The 22,217-nt window shown below is 46.6% G+C and overlaps 1 protein-coding gene across 3 annotated transcripts in view; it reads right to left on the bottom strand.

Annotated features, from left to right (window-relative positions):
* Positions 1–22,217, bottom strand: part of LOC144180153 (uncharacterized) — a 164,628-nt gene that overhangs the window by 39,128 nt on the left and 103,283 nt on the right. For 2 of the 3 annotated variants that reach the window (XM_077708543.1, XM_077708547.1), the window contains one exon: positions 4,239–4,296. The exons of the other annotated variant lie outside the window; for it this stretch is intronic. In XM_077708543.1, the coding sequence (XP_077564669.1) occupies positions 4,239–4,296 (58 nt within the window). The remainder of the gene's footprint in view (positions 1–4,238; positions 4,297–22,217) is intronic. 3 annotated transcript variants of the gene reach the window in all.

The following is a 22,217-nucleotide window of genomic DNA, read 5'->3' as shown; positions in this document are numbered from 1 at the left end:
TGATGCCAGGCCTTATTTTGTGGCGGTGGTAATTCCTGCCGGCGGCATGTGAAAAAGACATTTTAAACCGATACAGAACCCGTGCACAAAACGTCAGTTCAGCTTGGGGCGACGCGTGGTGGAGAGCGGCAACGTTGGCCAAACAGGCTCCACCGCGGCTCTGAGCTTTCTAGCGCTGGAGCGAGCACCATTTCTTTGACAATATCAAACATCAGTTGCCCTGGCAACAAGGCACAAACCGCTCTAGAAGTCAGTTACGGTTGCGTGATCTCGATTCAGCTTGGGGCCCCACCTCGCGGCATATGGGCACTGCGAGGCATACTACTCACTCTCATTTGGAAGTGCGAGATGCGTTTGGCATTACAGGAGGCGATGGTGTGTGTGTTGTGGACGCCTTTGTTTCGCGATGAAATGCGACGTTGTGCTTCTGCGGGTGGATAGTGCTTCCCGTGGTCTGGATTATCTTTCTCGAGCGACGTACGACTCAACTTCGCATGGGGTATGTGCAGTGTGCGTGGCTAAAAGCCATGTCGGCTTGTGCGCCGGAGTTAAGTGACTTGCTGTTCGTCCCCGCAAACTGCGCGCGAGGTGAGTGCCGAATTTACGACGGGCAGGAGGAGGCAACCCATCGTCTTTCAATCGCGGTTCGGACTTGCAACGCATGTTGTGACGTTGTGTTCGCTCGAAACGCATCTCTGGATTGTTTGGAAGTTGTATAAAATGTATGCGTCAAACCCGGGCATTCGGCTCAGGGCGTTCTCTGCGATTGCAACAAAGAAGTGCCACGGGGCTTCAACGCTTTGTTTATGAAACGTACTCAAGTAAGAGAATATTCATGTCGTGTTATGGCCCTGTTGCATTCAATACAAACGGTTAAGCGTTTGTTTACACTTGTTTCGTTTGTCGTAAAATGTCCAAGCACTCCGTCACTCCGCTGGCAGATCAGCCGGCGAGCCGACGCTGAGCAGACGACTCATCTCTTTCTCGGAAATGCGTGAAAAAGCCGCCCAATAGCAGGATGTCTAGCTCATGACGAACATCTGGGAATCGATGATGTAGACATGTGAAGATGGCGGCGTCGAAAAACACGAAGGAAAGGGTGAGAAAAAGCGACAAACTTTGCAACAAAAGTGTGAGCTTTCCGCTGCGCGTAAAAGAGTAATACTTGGCACAGATGATGTTGACGACCCAATCTAACGATTGCGCTAGTCAATTCAGTGTGCTCAAAACGCCTTTCAGGGCCCCTTTAATTGATTTTGCTATGTTCGGTTTACACCTTTTTTTACCTACCCTTTTTGTGGTAACCACTTCACTTCATTAAATAACCTTTTCTCTGGCGCTCTTTGCCCTTAGTCGGCCTTGCGCCATAAAAACCCAACCATCATCATCGACTTGTTTGGAGGTGCAAACGTGATGTGCTGCTGCCGTCACGGATGCTCGAAGAGCGCCGTAGAAGCGCACAGAGACGGCGTCCCCGGATAGCTCTTGTTGGCTTTCGAGCACTCTACCAGGACACATCTGTTTTTTGAAGTGGCCTAAACGTACTACTTGCTTACAGACATCACCATAACAAGTTATTTAAGGCGCGGAAACGCAGGAAGAAGCGAGAGACAACCAATACACTGTATGAGCCCCTATTAGCTGCGCAACGCTCATCCCGTACGCGCCGGCAGGCACGCACGGGATCGTGAAGCTCGAGAAGAATATCCCATTTTGTGATGATATATTCCATAAAAGCCCTAACGAAATGCCTCCTGCTTATTTGATTTTAAAATATATTTGAGGCATATAGACGCCGACATCACATCTAGGCGTTCATGGTTTTACATTCGTTGTGGCTTGTATATTGCCACCTTCGATTTACTGGCGTCGTGCGAAGATAGTGGGCTATGCGGCGATTATCTGGGCATGTTAATTTTGTAGGGCCCTTCAAGCTGTCGCTGCAGCCCAGGAACCTAACTATAGAGTACAGTTAAATGTGGATGTAACGAACCTCTTTGCAAGGAATTTCTGGATTCAACGAAGTTTTCTTTAATTACCCATTGCCACCGCCATAGAAGCCCATGCGTTTGCGACCTCTATGTATAGAACCCATTGCGGCGGTTAACGTTGAAGTAACGGACTCCCTGAGCTGATCAGTCATTGTTTTTTGAATCTCAACTAAAAAATCAGCCCGAGAAATGCACTAATCTTCCGAATAGGCACAGGGTAAGCCCTATACTTCCCATGCATTTTTGGCCACTTTGAGGTACATTTTTGTCGGCATCTAATCAATCTATCTACATACTGGATATATCATTTTCTTTCAAATTTTGTGCTATTTTAGCTGTAATAGAATTCGACACGCACAACAAAAGTTCATTTTTTTATTATTTTTTGTCCGTTAGTATCTAAATTTTGGCATTATTTTAGTATTAAACGTTCTGTGACAAAAAAACGGTTTCGTGCATATTTTAAATGCTAGTACAGTAGGTGTGACAAGTTATGTAGATGACAGGGAAACATTACCTCGTTGTCCCAGACGATAAAGGAAATAATGGTACCTATGTTATAAAAAACATTGTTTGGGATAACTGTGTTTAAAGTAAAAAAACAGGTGAAAAACAATACTTTTTCGCCAAAAACACTACTCCAGCCACTTATATAAAAAGCACCAGCTTCGTAATCACCGTCCAAATCGTTTTTTTTGCTTTTAATCCTGTCGTCTGTTCTTCCTTGCCTGTTTTTTGCACCATCGTACAGCTCCATTCGCGAAGTATTTTCGCTTGGGATCAACCTCTTTCAGCCACTTGATGGTGGTGTTGCGCCCAGGTTTTCATCCGAATGATTTCGAAATTCTGGCTTGTGCGTTGCCATCATCATTGTATGAAAGAACAGCATCTAATGTAGCAATCATAAGATTGTGAAGCCCAAAAAGACGTTTCTTCGTGCGTGGCTCGGAAGGACAAATGTGGAAAAAACGCGAAACAGCGTCTTTGGATTGCCCGCGCGGAAAAATCAGCTATGCATTGGTTGCTAAGCAATTTCTTAATACAGATGGTTCCACAAAAGCGTTTTTATCTGCAACGGGAAGTTTCTTGATGAAAAAAATGACAATAAACAAGGAGAACATTCTTAAAGGGGAATGTGGTCACTTATTACTTGGTTACGGAAAAACTGTTTTTGGGGGAAACATACGAATATAGAAAATGCGCACAAGAAACTGGAATTCCCCAATTGCGAAGAAAAAAACGTCATTTTTTGAAATTTCGCCTCACGCTGTGCCCTTAAGGAGTCAGCAGCTATGGAAACGTCTAGAATTGACAAAAACAAAATTCGTCATAATGGTGATGATTAGTAAGATTATGCTGATGATGAAAAAGCGGCTAGCGCCATCTCATGGCTACCGTAGCACCAAATTAAGGTTCTCATTGTGTATTGTGACACCAGGTGGCAAGAGTAACTACACTTCAGTAATTTTTCGCCCGTACCGCAAACTACCGTACGTTTCCACCTGTGGGGGGTCGTTTCGAGAGTCAAGTTTTGAGGTGCAAGGCCTGCCTGTCAGCATGTCGCCTTGCGTTTTCACTGCTGTTTGTCGTGTCGGTGGCCCGGTGATGAGTTCTGCTGCCAGAAAACAAAAAAGCTTTCTCTTTTTTTTTTTTAGATGCCGTCGCCACCCACTACACTACCCCGTACAGTATCCCTCTCAACAATTTTGAATGGGAAAAACAGCATCAAGTTTGCGAAAAGGCGCCTTTTCAGCATAAGTTTGATTTGTGCGAAAGCAGCAGGAGAAAGTCAGGCAGTTTTTCACTGTGAAAAAATCCTTACAGGATGCGCTCCCCTCCACTGATGTCTACCATTCTGATTTCGTTTCTGCTTCTTTCACGAAAGCCTTAACTCGAAATCTGCATGTTACGAAACCTGAATGTAATGTAAAATTGCGAACTTTCGTCAACTTCGTTATATTCAGGTTTAACTGTACCTGGAAAAGGAAAACTACTAAACTGAAAGTAACACTCTCGACCTGGGTATTTCGATGTAAAAGAAGTATCGTCAGTGAACAGCAAAATATTCTAACTCAAGCCAACTCAAGCCAAGTACATGAGCCAACTGTGGCCATAATACAGACGAACTGCGCGCACTCCGGTACACCCTCGTGCACATTAGGTAAGCCCAATAGCCCTTCGTCCAAGGGTTGTTAAAGCATTTTAACACAGTGCGACCTGGTGGCTCCCAGCTATCATTGCGCTCACCCGGTTAATCTTCTCGTCCAAGGCTCTGAAGAACTCAATTTGGCTTGAAGACCGTTCCCTGTAAGTAAAGATGCTGTGAGTCGCGCTTATGTCAACATATCACCCATCCGGAAATACCTTGGTAAGTATTGCACAGCTTTAGTCAGCAGCGAACGAAGTGTACCCGTTCGATACGGGTCAGCCAGATTCACCCGTGCTTGAGGCTGAACCGGCCGCAGGCCTCGCCAAAACGAGACAAGTGAGTACGTTATAAAAACAGCTCTGAGATGCGTAAGACCTGCGAAACTTTAGGTGGCTGTCCAGGCAGGCCTCTCTTATATACACATGGAATTAGTCCACAAAAAGATCTTTGCTAATACTGAGCCGAAAAAATGCGGGTTCGGTCCTGGCCACTGCAGCCGATTTTCTTATGGACGTGAAAAATGAAAGTTCCCGGGCGGGGACATCTTAGCGCATGTGAGAGGTCCTCAGGTTGCCTAAACTATTCCTAGCTCACACTCATTCCCGTCTCAGCGCAGGCACATTCGTCGCGTTCAACCCCTAAATTTTGTTCGAAAGGGTTCCTTGCAATAAAGCGAATTTCGGATTGCGCAGGAAGTGGTCACTCGCGGGGCCACCGCTATCCCGAGCGCCTATTAGGGCATTCAGCAGTTGAGTCTAGCTTAAATCATGAACTCTAAGGTTCAAAATTGGTTATTCTAGCATAATAAACATGATTACTGGCTTAACTGGACAAGGACGTAAAGAATACGATACGAGACGACGATAGACTTCCCCTTAACTATATTACATGGAAGGCGCAAGCATATGTGCAATGCACCCACAGAAGTGTCCGCGGCTACGTTATTGTTGCGCATAAAAAAACAGTCAAGGCCATCCCCCTTCCGGGATGAAAGAGCTACCAAAGTTTTTCTCTCCATGCGATTGGAGCCAGCAATGAAGCGTTAGCAAAAAACTACATTTACACCCCCCAGGAGAAAATACAACAGTGCATCTTGCAAGCCAGCTTCACAGCCTCCGTGCATCCTCACATGCCAGGTCGAATCTGGAACGCATAATTATTACTCCAAGCCTTGCCCTCACCCATCTATGGCTAGGGGAACCCACTTGATCACTAAGACAAGACAAAACCGGAAAGTTGCACCTCTGCCTACAAACATGGGCCCTCACAAAAATGTCGAGAAGAGGAGGCAAAGAGCGATCTTCCGTGGAAAGCTATGTCAACGAGCGAACCCTAGACACGCAATATATTACGTAAGTGTGAGCGCAGGCGACAACAGGCAGTGCACCGTCGCGGCCATGAATCGAAATCTCCACCCAGCAGTTTTAGCCACCCTTAATATGGACTGCTTTTCCACAGAGCAGACACAGAGGCTCAGTTAATAGCCACGGTCATCAGGTAGCCCAACAAAAACTCTCCGCGAGATTCGAACACAGACTATGCCAGTCATCATATTCCCAGACTCACGGAAAGCATGTCGGCAAATTATAGATAACAGTCCCAAAGGACTCAGATTCTTTTAAATGAGCCCACTGTGACGAATCACCCCGCCGCATTGCTTTGTGCAACACTCCTCCGCTGTGTGGCGAAGCCTCCAGTATGTGCGCCTTTCGAGCAGGCCTCCCTCTCGGTGACTCACGCTTGCAGCCGACGAATCCAAACAAGCTGTGACATGTCTGGATCGCTGGAGCTTCGCTATTTGCGTGATTCAAACTTTGATGGCGGCCGACGCAACACGCAGACTTGTCCGAAGGACGCGGAAGCTGTTGCGGAGACCTCCTCTCTACCCTCTCTCGGACTCAGCGTGCGCCGCTACTACCGACCGCTCACGAACTCTGGAAAGAGTGTTGTGCGTGTCTGTGCCGTTCCTGTCGTGTGTACAATCTAGAAGGAACGCTTGTTTGACCATTAGCGCTTTGGGTATAAATAAGACCCCCCAAGCGCTGTAGTTCATTCCTGTTTGAGCACTGAATCAATGCTGTCATTCTGCACGAGTCGTGTACTGTAACCTCACCCGTCGGGGAATTGCTCTTGTCTGGCTTCGGCCCATCTCTCGTCATGCAGTAAACAAGTTAAGTTTGCCTTCGGCTTCTCGTCTTCAAGGCACAAACATTGGTTGGCCGCTCGCTTCACCACGCTACCACACGCATGTCGGAGGCGACGGAGCTCGGCTCGGGTACGCCTTCCCGTATACCGTAACGGGTTGTCAGCAGTGGGATGACGACGTCGCAACAACTGGTTGGCAGCGGTCGGATGGCAACTTGGTAAGACCTGGAGCCAGCGATGAGAGATCCAACACCACGGACGTCGAGGCAGCTTCGGACTTCGCTGACATCGCGCCGGTCAATGGTGAGTGCGGGACTTTTCTTCACTGAGTTTTACCAGGCTTCTGAGGATAGCTTGCAGGGCATGTGTATTTGTCGCGTGGGTTATTCGCGCAAAACAATTTTGGAGCAGTGGGAAAGCCGTACTCTAGATCGGCCATGAATTTGAAGGCGTTGAAAAAACTGCAGTTGTTGGAGCTTGCAAAAGAGTTGCGCTTGGATGTTTTCGACGCGCTGAGAAAGCCAGAGTTGATACAGGCTATACTCGCTGTTGGGGCTGACGATGATGAGCTGTCGGAATGCATTGAGCTGATCAATGGCAGGGAGACCGCTAAACGTCAGGCTGCAGAGGCAGAGGCTGAGCGCAAGCGTAAGGAGCTCGAGAGGCAGAAACGGGAACGCGAGGAAAGAAAACGAGAGCACGAGGAAAATTTGCGAGTGTACGACCTCGAGCTCAAGCAACTCCGACGGGAAAGAAGGAACCTCGAGCGAGATAGCTCCAACGGGAGAGTAAGAAACTAGAGCACGAGATTCAATGCTTGCGGGAAAAAAGCGAAGTTGAGAAAGCCACAATTATAAGTGTAGCTAGAAAAAGACTTCGTTTTTGAGGAAAGCGCCCGGCTAGCGCTGTCAGGAGCAGGCGCTCGGCAGTGTCAATCATAGGCGACGGTGCGGCCCAGCAGCGCGGCGAGGTGGCTAAGAGAGATAGCGGAGATAGCGCATTTCCGGAGGCTCACGACAGAGGGCAACGTAAGTCCGCTGAGAGCGGAAATGTGTCTGTGTTGGTTTCGGAGATCTTGGCAAGGAGTTTACATGGTTCATGGAGGAAAAAAAAGCTTAGGAGAGGCCCTGACGTCACACCCAGCGCAGCCGGAAACGCCATTTTTGCAAGTCGAATGGCGGACTCTTTTTCCATCTCTCTCGGTGCACCTTCTCCGCCTCGTCCGTCCTGTATCGCCTCTCTTGTCGTCTGCATCTGCCAGCGCCGAGTTGGTGGAAATCAGCTGATAGGCAGGTAGAAGGCCGTTTTGCAGCGCGTGACCGTGAACCTAGACGCGCGGTTACACGGCCTTCAGCAGCTTTGCGAAGCGGCTCGCTCTAACAATGCCGCAATGCTCGGTGCCAGGCTGCAAGTCGCGATCGGTACCCAAGGAATCGGGCGTCACTTTCCACCGGTAAATGCATCATTCCGCTGACTAGTATTGCTGTTCATTGGTGTGCATTTATCCTTTGTTTGCAATCGCCGCCGTTTATAGGTTCCCAAGTGATGGAGAACACCGCAAACAGTGGGCGAACGCCGTCCTGCTACCGGACTGGAAAGTGCCCAAGTTTGCGTTTGTCTGTTCGAAGCACTTTCGCTTGCGCGACTTTGATTTTTCGTCACCGAGATTGATTCGGCTGCGCACAGATGCGGTCCCTGTGGTCCTGGTAAGGCACCAAAGTTTAATGTTTGCTGCGGCCATGCAATAAAAATTAGTACGAGACAAACTAAGCTCGATCGAGTGACATATTAGCAAAAGTATATACGCAAGTTCTTGGCACATTGCGGATCAAGTGCATCATAATAAATATGTGTTCATTTTTGTCTACGCACGACAAAGTGCGTCTCGTAAACAAATTGTATGCACGTGCAGTCTTGAAATGCGAACACGAAAATATGAACCAGAACACGTTGGAAAAGTATACGGAGGTGCAATGTTAATGCCGCGGTATCGGTATATTTAAAAAAACCGCATATTCCTGCCTTGTTTATCCAACATAGCCACGCGAAAATTTCACTTGGAAATAAATGACGCTATTTGTGTGTTCTAGTTTGTATTTCCGTGTTCACGTTTCATATTTGTGTATATATGCAAGCACGTGGTTCATAATTGCATGTAATTCCTAAAATGATCAGTGTAATGCCGCGGGGAAGTAGTCGCTCATACGTCTGTAAATAATTTTAATCACGCAGATACAGACAGGATCGAGCATGCGTATCTTGCATATCATCGCACGAAGCTTGATTACTTCGACAGTTACACACACAGACGGCCGTGCGTGCACACTTGCCTTTATTGTCGTGATGATGTGCCTAGTTACAGTGCCTTCCATTTGTGCCGATGCATTGGGTGTTCAACAGTATTTTGCATTTCTCCATGCTTGTGTTTGTGTACTGTCAAATTGTTGTAAAATGTGATTTCACTGGTGCTTTGCCCTATCTGGAATACATTTAGTAGGTTGAATTTGTCTCTTTGGAAAGTTTGAATTCTTTCTTTTCTTTTGCTGTCTTCACACTTCCCTTGAACAATGAAAGGTATGTAGATATTGCTGCGTGTTTATACCAAAGTGTTTACAGGATCAGGCTGCCATGCTGTTATTCTCTTCAGGGTGCTTGTCAATAATAACCTGGAGTGTGTGTTGGTGATGAATGCGTGTTCACTGGCCAAGACGTTGCTATTGTATAAAAACCTTAGTCTAGTGAACAGTGTAGTACATAGTATACACTATTCGTAACCTTTGTCGGCATGCATGCTTGACAGAGCCCAGAGTGATATTTTCCCCGTGCAATGCAATATTTGCGTCCTCTGTATATTGCAGGCAATGTTGGACTGGGCATGCGCTACTGCCAGTTTATCAGCCCTAATCATTCCGCAAGAAACAAATTTTGTTTCAGTATAATGGGTCCATGTAAGGGCCCGTATTTATCAAGGAGCTGTAATCGTCCAACAAAGACCTCTACCTCTTTCACTACTCCCATGTGGTATTGAAAGCTGTCTTGGGAGAATACTGTCGGACGATTTGAACAATCCCCAAGGGCCTTTGTAGTTCCAGCAATAGGGATGTTGGCATGTGTAAGGCAAAAAGTGTACTACATTACTGCACAGCAGGCACATTTAGTGGTTTCAGAAATATTTTTATTGACGTTTACACCATGTACATGCTAACAAAATAACTACAAAAATTTCATTGGCTGCGGGCTGTTTTGATGTGCTGACACATAGCATGGGATGCAAATATATTTTTGGGCTGCCCGGTTGCTACAAATTGTTCTTTTTTCCCTCCTGTGGATAGGTGTTATAGGGCAGGCGTGGTAACTCCGTCAGCCCCAGGGCGAAGGTGAATCTTGAGTGACAATTACAAAAGATGTTTGGGAATTCGCAATGGCCAATGGAACCGGTGGTGTGGGGGGTTAATAGCTACTAAATATAAAAGTGTTTCAGGCAGGAGGCCGCGTTGTCTTTATCTATCACTGTAGTCAGAACACCTACATCCAAGTGTAAATTCAAGTGGCAAAGTTATATCAGGTTCTTGTGGCTTGATTTAGAGCGTGCCATCACTATATTTCTTTGAGTATATGTACTGCCGTTGCATAAATAATGACCGACCGCACAAAATAGATGAGAGACGTGGGACGTGCTACAAGACACATTAATTTCTAATTTGATGTCCGAGGCCTAAGCTGCAGTTTCACTGGCAATCCCAGAGATGACTAGTGAATTAAACGACTGTTCTATATATATAGGTAAGCACAACTTCAGCAGATTTCAAGCTAAAAAAAATTCACAGCATATCCACGGGGTGAATGATGATGAGTGGGCGAAGCTCCTGAGGGGAAATCATCGGTAAAACCGTGACTCTTCAGTGAAAGTTCGCCCACTACATCTGTGTCCGAACGTAACGTCTAGAAAGACTCGCTTAAACCGCGCGTCGGCACCTTGGGGCTGAGCTCGCCTGATGCGTTTTGCAGACGCCTCATGAGCTCTCACTGCATCGGGGTCTGCCTGCCGATACGCGCGCTTTCTCGCCGCTTCCCGTTCTCTGACGTTTTGGAGATCCTCTTCGCGCCGCAGCCGTGCCGCTTCGCGTACGGCAGGGTCCTCGCGCCGTTGCCGTGACGCTTGGCCCTCTCGTTCTCGAACGCTGGGATCTTGGCGGCGTCGTCGCGCAGCCAGGCGACACGCTTCGGCCTCCCGCTCTCGTACGGCAGGATCTTGGCGGCGGCGTCGCGCAGCTTCACGGAGCGCTTCTGCCTCGCGGGCTCGCACATCTGCAGCCTTATCCATCGGGCGACTCCGAGCGCGTGCCAACAGCGAACGGATTTTATTACAACGCTCCCCGCCATCTAGTAAACAATCCAAGAACTAAACTAGAGGTAGCCACGCCATCTAGTAAACAATCCAAGCGCATCTTTTCATCATTTACAAGTACCGCCATCTAGTAAACAATCCAAGAACTAAACTAGAGGTGGCTACATACATACGTCGAGGATGGACAGACCCACGCCTTAAGGAGCTTCGCCCCTAAAAAATGTGGAATGTTTTTACCGCTGTTCGCGTGCCTTCGATAGAATTTTTTGTGAATGAGGAGGAGGAGGAGGCAAAACGTTTTATTAAACAAAAAAAAAAGAAGGTGGGTGGCGTCAATAAACTTTTTTTTCGCCAAGTTTCAACTTGTCTCAGTGTCAATAAATTCAAGGTGATATGAGTTGAAAACGTTCATACACTAACCTCGGAGCATCTGAAGCGTTGAAAAGCGAAATCCAGAGCGAGACCACAAAAAGCTAGCGACTAAGATAGAACGTTACTTTTGCCCACATACGCGCGGAAAAGAGCAATGTCACTGATTACAGATCCAGCACTCTTCCAGTCAACAGAGGGACACCTACCAAGGTAATAGGACCATGGAATTATATCAACAGGGAATCTACGTTGTAACAATTGCAAAGGCACTGCCGCGCATCGCCGGCCTAGCAAACTACGTGCAGCTGAGATAACCAAAAAATTCAGTTGCCAATCGTTCGGTTGCAAGTCGCCTACGCACTGCACACCGTGTATCACTTCACAAAAATCTACTTGACGGGGGTCCGCGCGTACGACGCGACGGCGCGTTCACGATATCTGCACTTCAATAGGCGCCTCGTGATCACGACCGGAGCAAAAGCTTGACGCCCCATAAGACACACTTGCGAGTAGAAATTAAATGGCATATTCACATCGTCGCACCTATCACAACTCGCAACATCCTTTTCGAGTTCCGTAAGACCACAGCAAAGCGAAGCAGCAATCTTCGCAATCGGTCGACAAGGCAGGCGCTGCCTTTCCTCCATGGCTGGCGGACGGCGGGCGGCCCGTTGCTAGGACGCCGTTGCTAACGCGACTTCCAATGGCCGCCGAAAACACGTCACTTCCTCCACACTCTTGCCAATACGCGGGGACAGCTGGGGGCCTCTCCTAAGCTTTTTTTCCCTCCATGACACGGTTCAAATTCGCGGGAGACCTTGGGAACGGCTACCGATGTGAACATGAACATTTCGCGAGATAGCGAGGTTTCGCTGGAGTGCCTAAACCACGGGGCTACTGAAAGGCAACCCGAGTACGCTGAAACGGAGGCTGTTTCTTAGGACGGCAGTTCAGAAAAGACCGACCTTGTGTCAAAACCTGCACTCGGGGTGCGATATTACGTTTCGTCTATTTTCCAACGGGGGCGTGGCCTTCGGGGCCGCTAACATCTCTGACGTCAACGGTGGGCTGCCGTCACATCCGCTGCACGCTTTGCAGTGGCAGTGGAAGCAACGGAGCTGCTCCAAATAAATTTTACCATCTACCCGTAAAACTTCTAAACTGCAAACGGGAACATGTGCGCTTTTGAGATGATTAAGTTAGGCGCCGAAAAATTTTGGAATCCACGTCCGCATCCGTTGCGAAGTCACGCTCTAGCTTAGGCCATCCGCTGAGCGAAGAAAAATGTCGCGCACTGTGTGCGATTAACAAGCTGTGCTACACTGTCGCTGCTGCGCCGTAAAGTTTCGCTGAGCTGTGCTACCACATACCCCTCGCTGGGTTGGGTGGGTGGTGGTGACTGTGATGAAGGTGCGCCGTGTGCTTCATAAGCCGTTGTATTGTGAGGTGCTGAGAAACCGTGCGAGATTCCCAACCCAACTTTCCGAACCTGCGATCTCCCATTTCATCGTCACTGGATTTACTGCGTGGCTTGATGTGTTCGTTTCTTTTTTGATTTTTATTTACGCATTACGGTGTGCTCGACGCCTGAGCGAACATGTTTCGTATGCCCAAACGCATCGCCACTTATCTTTTGGTTTTCTTACCGACCAAGGCACTGCCTTCTTACCACCAAGGCACTGTGTTCGTTTATCCGCTCTGCAAGCATGAAACAATACTTATCATCTCAGGCTAATCAAGCGTACAAGGTTCCCACTGGTTGAATACGTTCAATAATGCCTTTAACAATGCCTTTAAAACAAAAAATAGCGTGTAGTACTACCTAAATTAAAAGATAATGCCGAAACCGGCGCCGCTCTTTTTCGTATTGTAGCAAACACACTTATTTAATTCAAATATATTGCACAATTTTCCAGTTTTGAATATACTTTTGTTTCTTTTCTAAGTTGCGTAAAGTTTCTAATAACAATGTATTAGTAGTTTTTTGCGAAACTGCGGCTTGCGTTAACATGCGTGCTACGAGGCTTTCGGCTGCGGTGGCATGCCTGCGGTGGGAGCCGCTGTGTCGTTCCAGTTTCTGTTGCTTCAGGCATGTAATTTGACTGCTGGTAAGCTGTCTGCTGTCTGTCCGGGAATTGGAATGTAGTGTGCCAGCTCTGCCAAGTCACGGTTGGTGGGTGAGCATCTTACCGGCAGTCGTGGACAGCCAAATATCGTGCTGTGCTTCGTGACTCCTGAAAAAGTGGTGCGCAGCATTGTTATCTTTTGTAAACACTTCTTTTTTTCTTTTGTGGGATAGAGGTATTCAGTGGGCAGGTGCCGTGCATGACGTTGACGGTTCTAGATGACGAACAGCTGTATTGCTTTCATTGCCGATGTGTTTCAAGCTGTACCCAAAAGGTCGACATGTCAACAGTGGACCTGTATTGTCTAATATTAATTGGCGCTTCCTCTATCTGGACCAGCCCACGAAGTTTCTCTGTATTTGTCTCATGCGTTAGCAAACAAATCCCAATTAAGCTATTTAAATCCAGCCCTGTAAAACCGGCTTCACTAAGCACAAACGCATTGCTAGAAACACATCTAATAAGGGGAAATATAAGCAGTGTGACAACAAAATGTGGAGTTCCAAAGCCTTTTTTAAATACCCGATTAGTGCATTACGTCACACTTTTTACATCCGACATTCCGGCCCCTCTTCCTTGATTTGTTCAGGACACCCCCCACTTCCTCCGCATAATGGAAGAGAGAAATAAGGGTGGGCGCCTACCCAGTGGAACCCTCCTTGTTACTCTTGACGTTGCCGCATTGTATACAGACATCCCTTTCGTCGAAGCAATCGAAGCTATTTCAAAAGCGTTATCAGAGAAACCGCACCAACATGCGCCAGAAGTGTACATAACTTTTTTAAAATTAGTTTTAACTCTCAATTATTTTCAATTTGACTCCACTTACTTTTTGCAAGTTTTTGGAACCAGCATGGGTACTCCATTCGCGCCGACCTATGCTAATATTTTCATGGGGCAACTTGAAGCCACCCTATTAAGCTCTTTTCCGCATAAACCTCAGGTTTACCTCCGCTACATAGACGACATCTTCATGATTTGGGAACACGGCCGCGCGACTTGATAACGACCGTCTAGTCGTTATCAAGCTTGCCCACTTTAAAACCAAGGAGAATATCCTAGCATGTGGACGCAAACTCGAGGGCACCTACTTTGCTATTCGGGAAGACTTCGCCCCTGCGACGCGCATTGCTCGTTCTAAATTGCTGAAGTTATCCGCCCCAGGCATGTGCATTCCTACTTAATGTCGACAAACTTCACGTTGGTAACAAATGCTACTCATATGATCCCCTCTCGGACAGCGTTGTTGAGAGCAATCGACCCGCTCGCAACACAGTGAGCAGTGTGGAAGGTAGAGCAATTGATGAGGAATGACGGCATCCGACATCACCCATCACCACTAACAGAACCTTCCGGCCTTCTTATTTTCAGTTAAATATTGCTTATACTAACATTAGAAGCATAATTCCAAAACGCGACCAGCTACACAGTTTCATCGACGACATTGACCCCGACGTTGTTGCGCAAACGGAAACGAGGCTTCAAAAAGACATCCTTGATGCTGAAATACTTCCCCCAAGCATGAACTTCAAGCTTTTTCGCCGGGATCGAGAGGAGAGAAGAGGAGGGGGCGTCCTTGTAGCCGTCAGGAATACCTTATCATCATTCCTTATTAGCCACGAAGTAAACATAGAACTAACATGGATTTGCATATCATCTTCATCTTCCAAATCGGTCTTCGGAGTCTGTTACCGGCCTCCAGACAGTTCCCTTTCATTCAGTGATCACCTTCGACAATCATTAACTGCAATTAGATTTCTCCGTTCCCCCGTTTATCTATTCCGTGATTTCAACTACCCCCAAATAAGTTGGTCTTTACTCTCGGCTTCAGGTAGTACGGAACTGAATCAATTTCTGGATGTAACTTTAGACTTCAACCTTCATCAGTCCATCCCATGCCCTACTAGGGGTGGCAACACCCTAGATCTTCTACTCACATCATGCCCAGATGACATGTCGAATGTGACTGCTCACCCAGGCCTCAGTGACCACAACCTACTCCACGTTTCCTTAGCTTCACCTGTGACCGAAAAATCCCCTAAGAAGCAGTTAATTACAGACTACAAAAGGGCTAATTTCGAAGCGATAAACTCCTGGCTTGCTCACTTCCTTGATAACTTTCAAAGCATCCGCTTAACCCACTCTGTCAACACTAAATGGGAGCTTTTCAAGACTACGCTGATTAACCTTAAAAATCGCCGCATATCCTCCATACTCATTACCACAGATTCCAACAACCCATGTTTTAACAAACACCTCAAAGCCCTGCTTAACCGGAATAAACGTCTTTATAGGCGAGCCAAGTCTAACAACAACCCAGAGGCATTATATAAATACTACATTAGTTCCAAACAGTACCTCAACAAAGTGGCTCAATGCTCCAAACTAATCCAAAAAAATTTTGGCGTACCCTGTCCTCAAAATCTCAACCCAGCCAAATCGAACTAGTCAATTCAGATGGTAATCCTATAAGTCCAGACCAGTGTGCCTTAACATTTAATAACTATTTCGCGTCGGTTTATGCGGACCATCCTACCACTCCCACCCTACCAGTCTCGCATCCGTCGCCCCAGCCAATGCCTGAAATACTAATCTCTCCTGAGGGCATATCTCAATTTATTAACTCTCTCAAGCTATCCTCCTCCGCCGGTTGTGACCTTATCAATAGCAAACTACTTAAAGGTACCATAGAATTGTCTAGCGAGATCCTCTGCATAATATTCACTCAATCATTAAAAACAGGTGACATACCAAACGACTGGAAAAAAGCCCAAATTATTCCTACCTACGTATCAGGTGATCGTGCAATTCCCTCCAATTATCGTCCGATTTCACTGACATGCATTCCATGCGAGCTACTTCAGCATATCATAGCAGCTAGTATTATGGCTCACATAGACTCTGTTAACTTCTTTTACCCGCATCAACATGGCTTCCGTAAACTACTATCTTGCGAAACCCAGCTAGCAGAGTTCACCCATGACGTTCTCCACGAATGGGATAACAACCTCCAAGTGGATGCCATCTTTCTGGACTTCGCCAAAGGATTTGACCGTGTCCCACATGATCTACTACTAGCTAAGCTATCCGTCCTGGGTCCCCCCCTAACCTTATCTCTTGGATCAAACATTTCTTAGAAAACAGGAAACAATTCACCACCGCCAATAACTGCCACTTTCAACTGGCAGATGTTTTGTCGGGTGCCAGGGTGCCTGTCTATCCCCTCTCCTCTTCCTTATCTACATCCGTGACCTTCCACGTAACATACTAACAAAATTAAGGCTTTTTGCGGACGACTGCGTTGTTTATTCGGCCATCCACAGCCCGGAAGAGTCCGAAAACCTCCAGCAAGACCTCAATACGATTTCATCTTGGAGCGAATCCTCACTCATGCCTCTAAATCTAGCTAAATGCAGGTTATTGTCATTCACACGCAAAAAGAGCCTTTCTTCTTACCCCTACAAAATTAATTCTGTTCCTGTCGACCGGACCTCAACTTGCAAATATCTCGGTGTTCACATGACCTCCTCTCTGTCCTGGACTAAACATGTGGAAACAATCTGCGCAGACGCCTCACGGGCTCTCGGCTACTTACGCAGGAACTTAAAATCGGCATCTCCGGACATAAAAAATTAGCTTACCTCACATTCATCAGACCAAAGCTCGAATACGCTTCTTCCATTTGGAAACTTACAAACAAATTAGAAGCTGTCCAGAACCGAGCTGCCCGCTTTATATGTAATCAATATTCTAGCAACATTAGCGTGAGTGCCCTTAAACACTCATTATACCTCCCTTCGCTAGCTTCGCGTCGAACCATCTCCCGTCTTTGCTTATTCCATTGTTTCTTTTACCACCCACGACTGAGGCACCCTTTGCTAAAACCTCCACCGAGATCGGCATCCCGCCTAAACCACAGTCACCCAATAGAGCGCATAGCTGGTCGCAGTTAAGTTAAGAATAACTCCTGTTTTCCACATTCTATTATACTTTGGAACCCGTTGCCTAACGAAATCGCTACCTGTTCAAACCGCACAATCTTTCGCGATAAACTTAATCGCTACATACAGTAATTCCCTTCTCTATTTCATCGCTCGCCAATCACCCCTACTCCACCCTCCAAAATTATGTACAGTGCTCACGGATTGAAACGCGACACTGCGAGCGCGTGGCCTGCGGTACATGCAGCGCCGCCCGTGGACGCCCATGGAAGCTAGGTGTTGCATTGTGGTATACCACGAGGGTTAGAGCGTTTTATCCGTAGGCTTGCTACTTCCGCTCGCCAATAAGCGGGGCTGTGGTCCGCCGCGGTCACAGCGGTGCGCTGCGAGCCTGGAGCGCGTTTCTGCGCCGGTGGTAGCCGCCCGGCAGTCCGCGAAGCCTATTTCGCGACATCGTCTGTTAGGGCGCTCTTCTTACGTGTGCCCTTCCGATGCGACACAGATAATGTGCATGTAAGGCACAGTTACGCTTATCTGATAAAACGAACGTCTGCACTAAGGAACAGCAAACTTTACTCCATGATATAAACTAAAAAAAAAGAGAGCCGACGCAGTATACTAGTGCACTGCACCACACGCGAACGTGCCTGCAATGGCGTCTTTCCTTTTTTTTAATTTACATCCTGGGACGGTATTCTCGTAACTGTCCCTTTTGAAAACGTCCCTTTTGTGTTCCTTTCATCCTGACGTACTTCCGGTTAAACAGTGCGCGTTGACAGTAGGTTTGTTGCGCTTGCGTTACGTCACTTCCGTTTGTTTGCTTTTAGCCAATCAGGGCTCGCCAAAACGGACACTTTTGAAAGGGACGCAAAAGGGCAAAAATCGAGAATACCGCCCCTGGTGTAAAGTGTGCTGTTCCTTCGCACAGAATTTTCTTTTATTCAGATGAGCGTGACTGTGCATTACATGAACATTACTGCGCCGCATTGGAAGGGCACGCGTGACAAGAGCGCGCGCACACGACGTCGCGAAATCGGCTGCGCGCACAGCTGGGCTACTACCGTCGGCGCACAAACGCGTTCCAGCACTCCAGGCTGGCAGCGCCCCGCTGTCGCTGCGGGGAACCACAGTCCCGCTCATTGGCAACCGGAAGCAGTAAGCCTACGGTCGACACGCTCTCTCCTCGCGGTATACCACAATGCAACACCTAGCTTCCATGGGAGTCCACGGGCGGCGCTGCATGTACCGCAGGCCACGCGCTCGCAGTGTCGCGTTTCAATCCATGAGCACTGTACTCCATAAATTATTCTTCTGTTGATCCATCTTGTAAACGAATGAATATGTGTCTGCCCTGCTGCGCCAGCTCCTCTTTTATTGTATATGCTCGCCTTTGTATAAGCTTACTCTGTCTTTCAGCTTGGCTCAGTGTACCCTGTACATAGATTTTTTTTTATTATTTTATTTATTTTGAAATTTTGTAACGATTTTTGCTGTGCCTTGAATTCTTCGGTGTTCACTGTGTACTTATTCAACCTGTTATTATTCCCCCCCCCCCTTATGTAATGCCTTCCGGCTTCTGCCTTCCGGGCCAATAAATGAAATGAAATGAAATGAAACGTTTCTATCTCATCGCAATTCTTCGCATCCGACTATTAAATTCTCCTGTCAGTATTCTGAAAAAGAAGTTAACTTCCTGGATACTACCGTCATTATAAACAACGTTTTAATGACGTTGTTATAATCATTATAAATCATTCTAAAACCACGCTTTTTAGAAAAGGAACAGACAGGCAGCAGTACCTAGATTATAAAAACCATAACCCGAGACACTGCAAGCAAGGGATCTTTGTAGGACAAGGCACCAGGCTTAGAAGAGTATGCAGTGATGACAGTGACTACGTAGAGCACCTAGACGAACTCGAGTCCACCCTTATGAACAGGAACCACCCCAAAAGCTCGCTCGATCAGGCGTACCAACGTGTGTCTAATCTCAAAAGGGATGACGTTCTCAACAAACAGCGACAAAACGAAAGCACCAGGCCGCCTGCTCTAATAATTAAATTTTCAAACGCCCTCCCAAACGTAAACAATATACTGCGGAAATACTACCCCATTTTAGCCAGTAACGACCGACTTAAGAAGACTTTCCCGGAAGCACCAAGGGTTACCTACCGGAGAAACAAGAATCTCAAAGATATTTTAGTGCATGCCATAACAGGGCCTTCGAAGCAACCAGTCATAGCCAGCTGCTCCCGTCCCAGATGAAAGACTTTCAGGCACCTGCAGACGGACTGCATTCTAAAAAGCACAGCCAGTAATTATGAACACAGGATTAATTCAAGTTTTACGTGCAAGGCTTTGTTCGCAACCAGGAGGAACAATAGTTCTAGGCACTTCTTTCTGTTGCACTTTTGTTTGTTTCGTCGTTCCATGTTTTATTTTATTGTTATTTTTCTTTCTAATCGCACTATGCCACACAAAACATTGTCGAACGAATATCACGAACACGGAGGTGGTCACCGCCATCGTGTCTCATGTTTGTCGAGTATCTGTTCCTTTATTTCTGTGCTGTAATATAAAGAATTACAAGGGAAATCTGTAAGGAGATGTCTCGAATTGAACTAAAGATATTGAATTGCAATTCAGAGGTCGCATGCATCGGTCGTACACACACCTGAGGCCGCTTGAATGCAGAGACGGTGGGAATCACAAAATCTAGCCGCTTAAAAAAAGTCATGTCTGAGCACAAGTTTTTACCGCCTCCAGAATACCGGTCTGGTGCGATATCGCACCAGACCGGTATTCTGGAGGTCGTGGGTTCGGATCCCACCTGGCGGGCATTTTTTCTCCACTTTCTTATTTTCCAAATTATTTATCTTGACGTACTACATCCTCCCCTTTGCTTTCCGAGGTTGTCTTGACTGCCAATTCTTATTTCTGTCTTATATATATATATATATATATATATATATATATATATATATATATATATATATATATATATATATATATATATATATATATATATATATATATATATATTGTAAGGATGCCCGTCGCCAGCGCACTTCACGAAGGAGCAACCCGAGTATAGGCAGCACTGTCCACTCGTCATGATAGGGTACGTGCCGAAACAGTAGACCATCATCATCGCAGTCAAGTGACAACAATAGACGGCAGCCGCATCGCGAACGCTGGGAAGGAAGAAGAAGCTGCCTCTCGCTTTTGCTCTCGGCCAACACTACAGAGCGGACTTCGTGCTCCTGATTCCTGGAGCTGACTTTGAGCTGACCAGTCCTTCAGCTTTGGAATAAATCCTCCTTACAGTTTTGGTGGAGTGTGCGGGTCCCTCCCCATCCTGGCCCCAGCTTCCCACCTCATCGGCCTTCGCACAATCGTCGAGAGGGTGTGACCCGCGTCGGCAGTCGTTTTCTGACCCTGGAGCTCCGCAATCGGACACTTCAACCTCCTACAATGCCTCGCGACGATAACCCGCCGCCTACGCTACCACCCATCGTCTGCTCTGGTGCGATCCGTGAGCGGGACCCTCCCAAGTACAACGGCACCGATGAGCAGGACGTCGACGACTGGCTTGCCGTGTTTGAACGGGTGAGCACTCACAACAATTGGGAAAACCGCCTCAAGCTCAATAACGTGGAATATTCTTTGACTGGGCTCGCAGAGAAATGGTTCCTGAACAATGCAGCCCGTCTTGAAACGTGGCCAGAATTTAAAGCCGACTTCCAAGCAGTATTTGGACGCCCCGCTCTACGAAAATTCATATATATATATATATATATATATATATATATATATATATATATATATATATATATATATATATATATATATATTGTAAGGAAATGAGGGGCTCGTTGAGGAAATACAGAAAGATAGGTCGGCAGTCTACAACTCCAAAGGAGGCATAGGGGTGTGGTTAGGCTCTTTTTTTAGTACGGTTAATGAAGTTATCTTTTTTAAAATATGCGGAAGAAAGAAAGAAAAAAAAACACGCGCCCAGAGTGGGGACCGAACCCACGCCTTTCCATTAGATCTCGAATGCCTTACCAATATTATTCTGCGAAAGCCCAGCGAGGGTCTCGGTTCTGGCAGCCTTGACGCCTAGGTAGCATAAGAGGGCTTCCCGCCAGTTACCCGCTCATGACAGGCTGTAGACGTTCGAGTCACGCCCAGGGGGTTGAAAAGAAGGTCCCCTTCTGCCCGTGTAGTCAGAGTGGCGCTGGCTACCACCCTCAAGCGTCAGATACACTTCTAGTAAATATAAATAGCCCAGAAAGTGAACGAGAACACAGTCACCCAGATAGCGGAATTGGTAAGGCATTCGAGATCTAATCGAAAGATCGAAAGGCGTGGGTTCGGTCCCCACTCTGGCCGCGTGTTTTTCGTTCTTTCTTCCGCATATTTAAAAAAAAGTTAACTTCATTAACCGTACTAAAAAAAGAGCCTAACCACACCCTATGCCTCCTTTGGCGTTGTAGACTGCCGACCTATCTTTCTATATATATATATATATATATATATATATATATATATATATATATATATATATATATGTGTGTGTGTGTGTGTGTGTGTGTGTGTGTGTTAGGAAATAAAGATGGGCAGGCAGGGGGCGACAGTAGGAGAAGAGGAAGAGGAGGATCGGGCGCTCACTGCCTCGCTAATCGACTCGGTCACCACATCGGAAGCCGATCACGTGGTATTTTTCATATTTCGCGGGTTTTCGGTATCCGTCAGAATAAATAGGTACGCAATTAGTTCGTTGCTGAAAATACCGCAGTTAGATTCCCATCGTGGGTGCCTACAAGTGCCTCATTGACACTTTAGTGATTAGGACAGTAATTCTCTAGTTAGATAATTAATTATAAATAACCGCTTCCACGCAGTACTGCAAACATTACGCACTTGGTTTTCTTGGAGTAACGCCATTGCTCTGTTTTTAAATCTTGGTGCATGATAGCTGGGACACCGTGTATATATATACTATATATATATATATATATATATATATATATATATATATATATATATATATATATATATATATATATATATATATATATATATATATATATATAAGTAAAGAGTCGGATACACAGCAAGAACAATAACAAACAATGTTTA

Source organism: Haemaphysalis longicornis, unplaced genomic scaffold (genome assembly GCF_048455015.1).
Source record: "Haemaphysalis longicornis isolate Haplotype H1 unplaced genomic scaffold, Haemaphysalis longicornis Haplotype H1 scaffold_1, whole genome shotgun sequence".
NCBI classification, from domain to species: domain Eukaryota; kingdom Metazoa; phylum Arthropoda; class Arachnida; order Ixodida; family Ixodidae; genus Haemaphysalis; species Haemaphysalis longicornis.
This window is presented reverse-complemented; position numbering and strand designations above follow the sequence as displayed.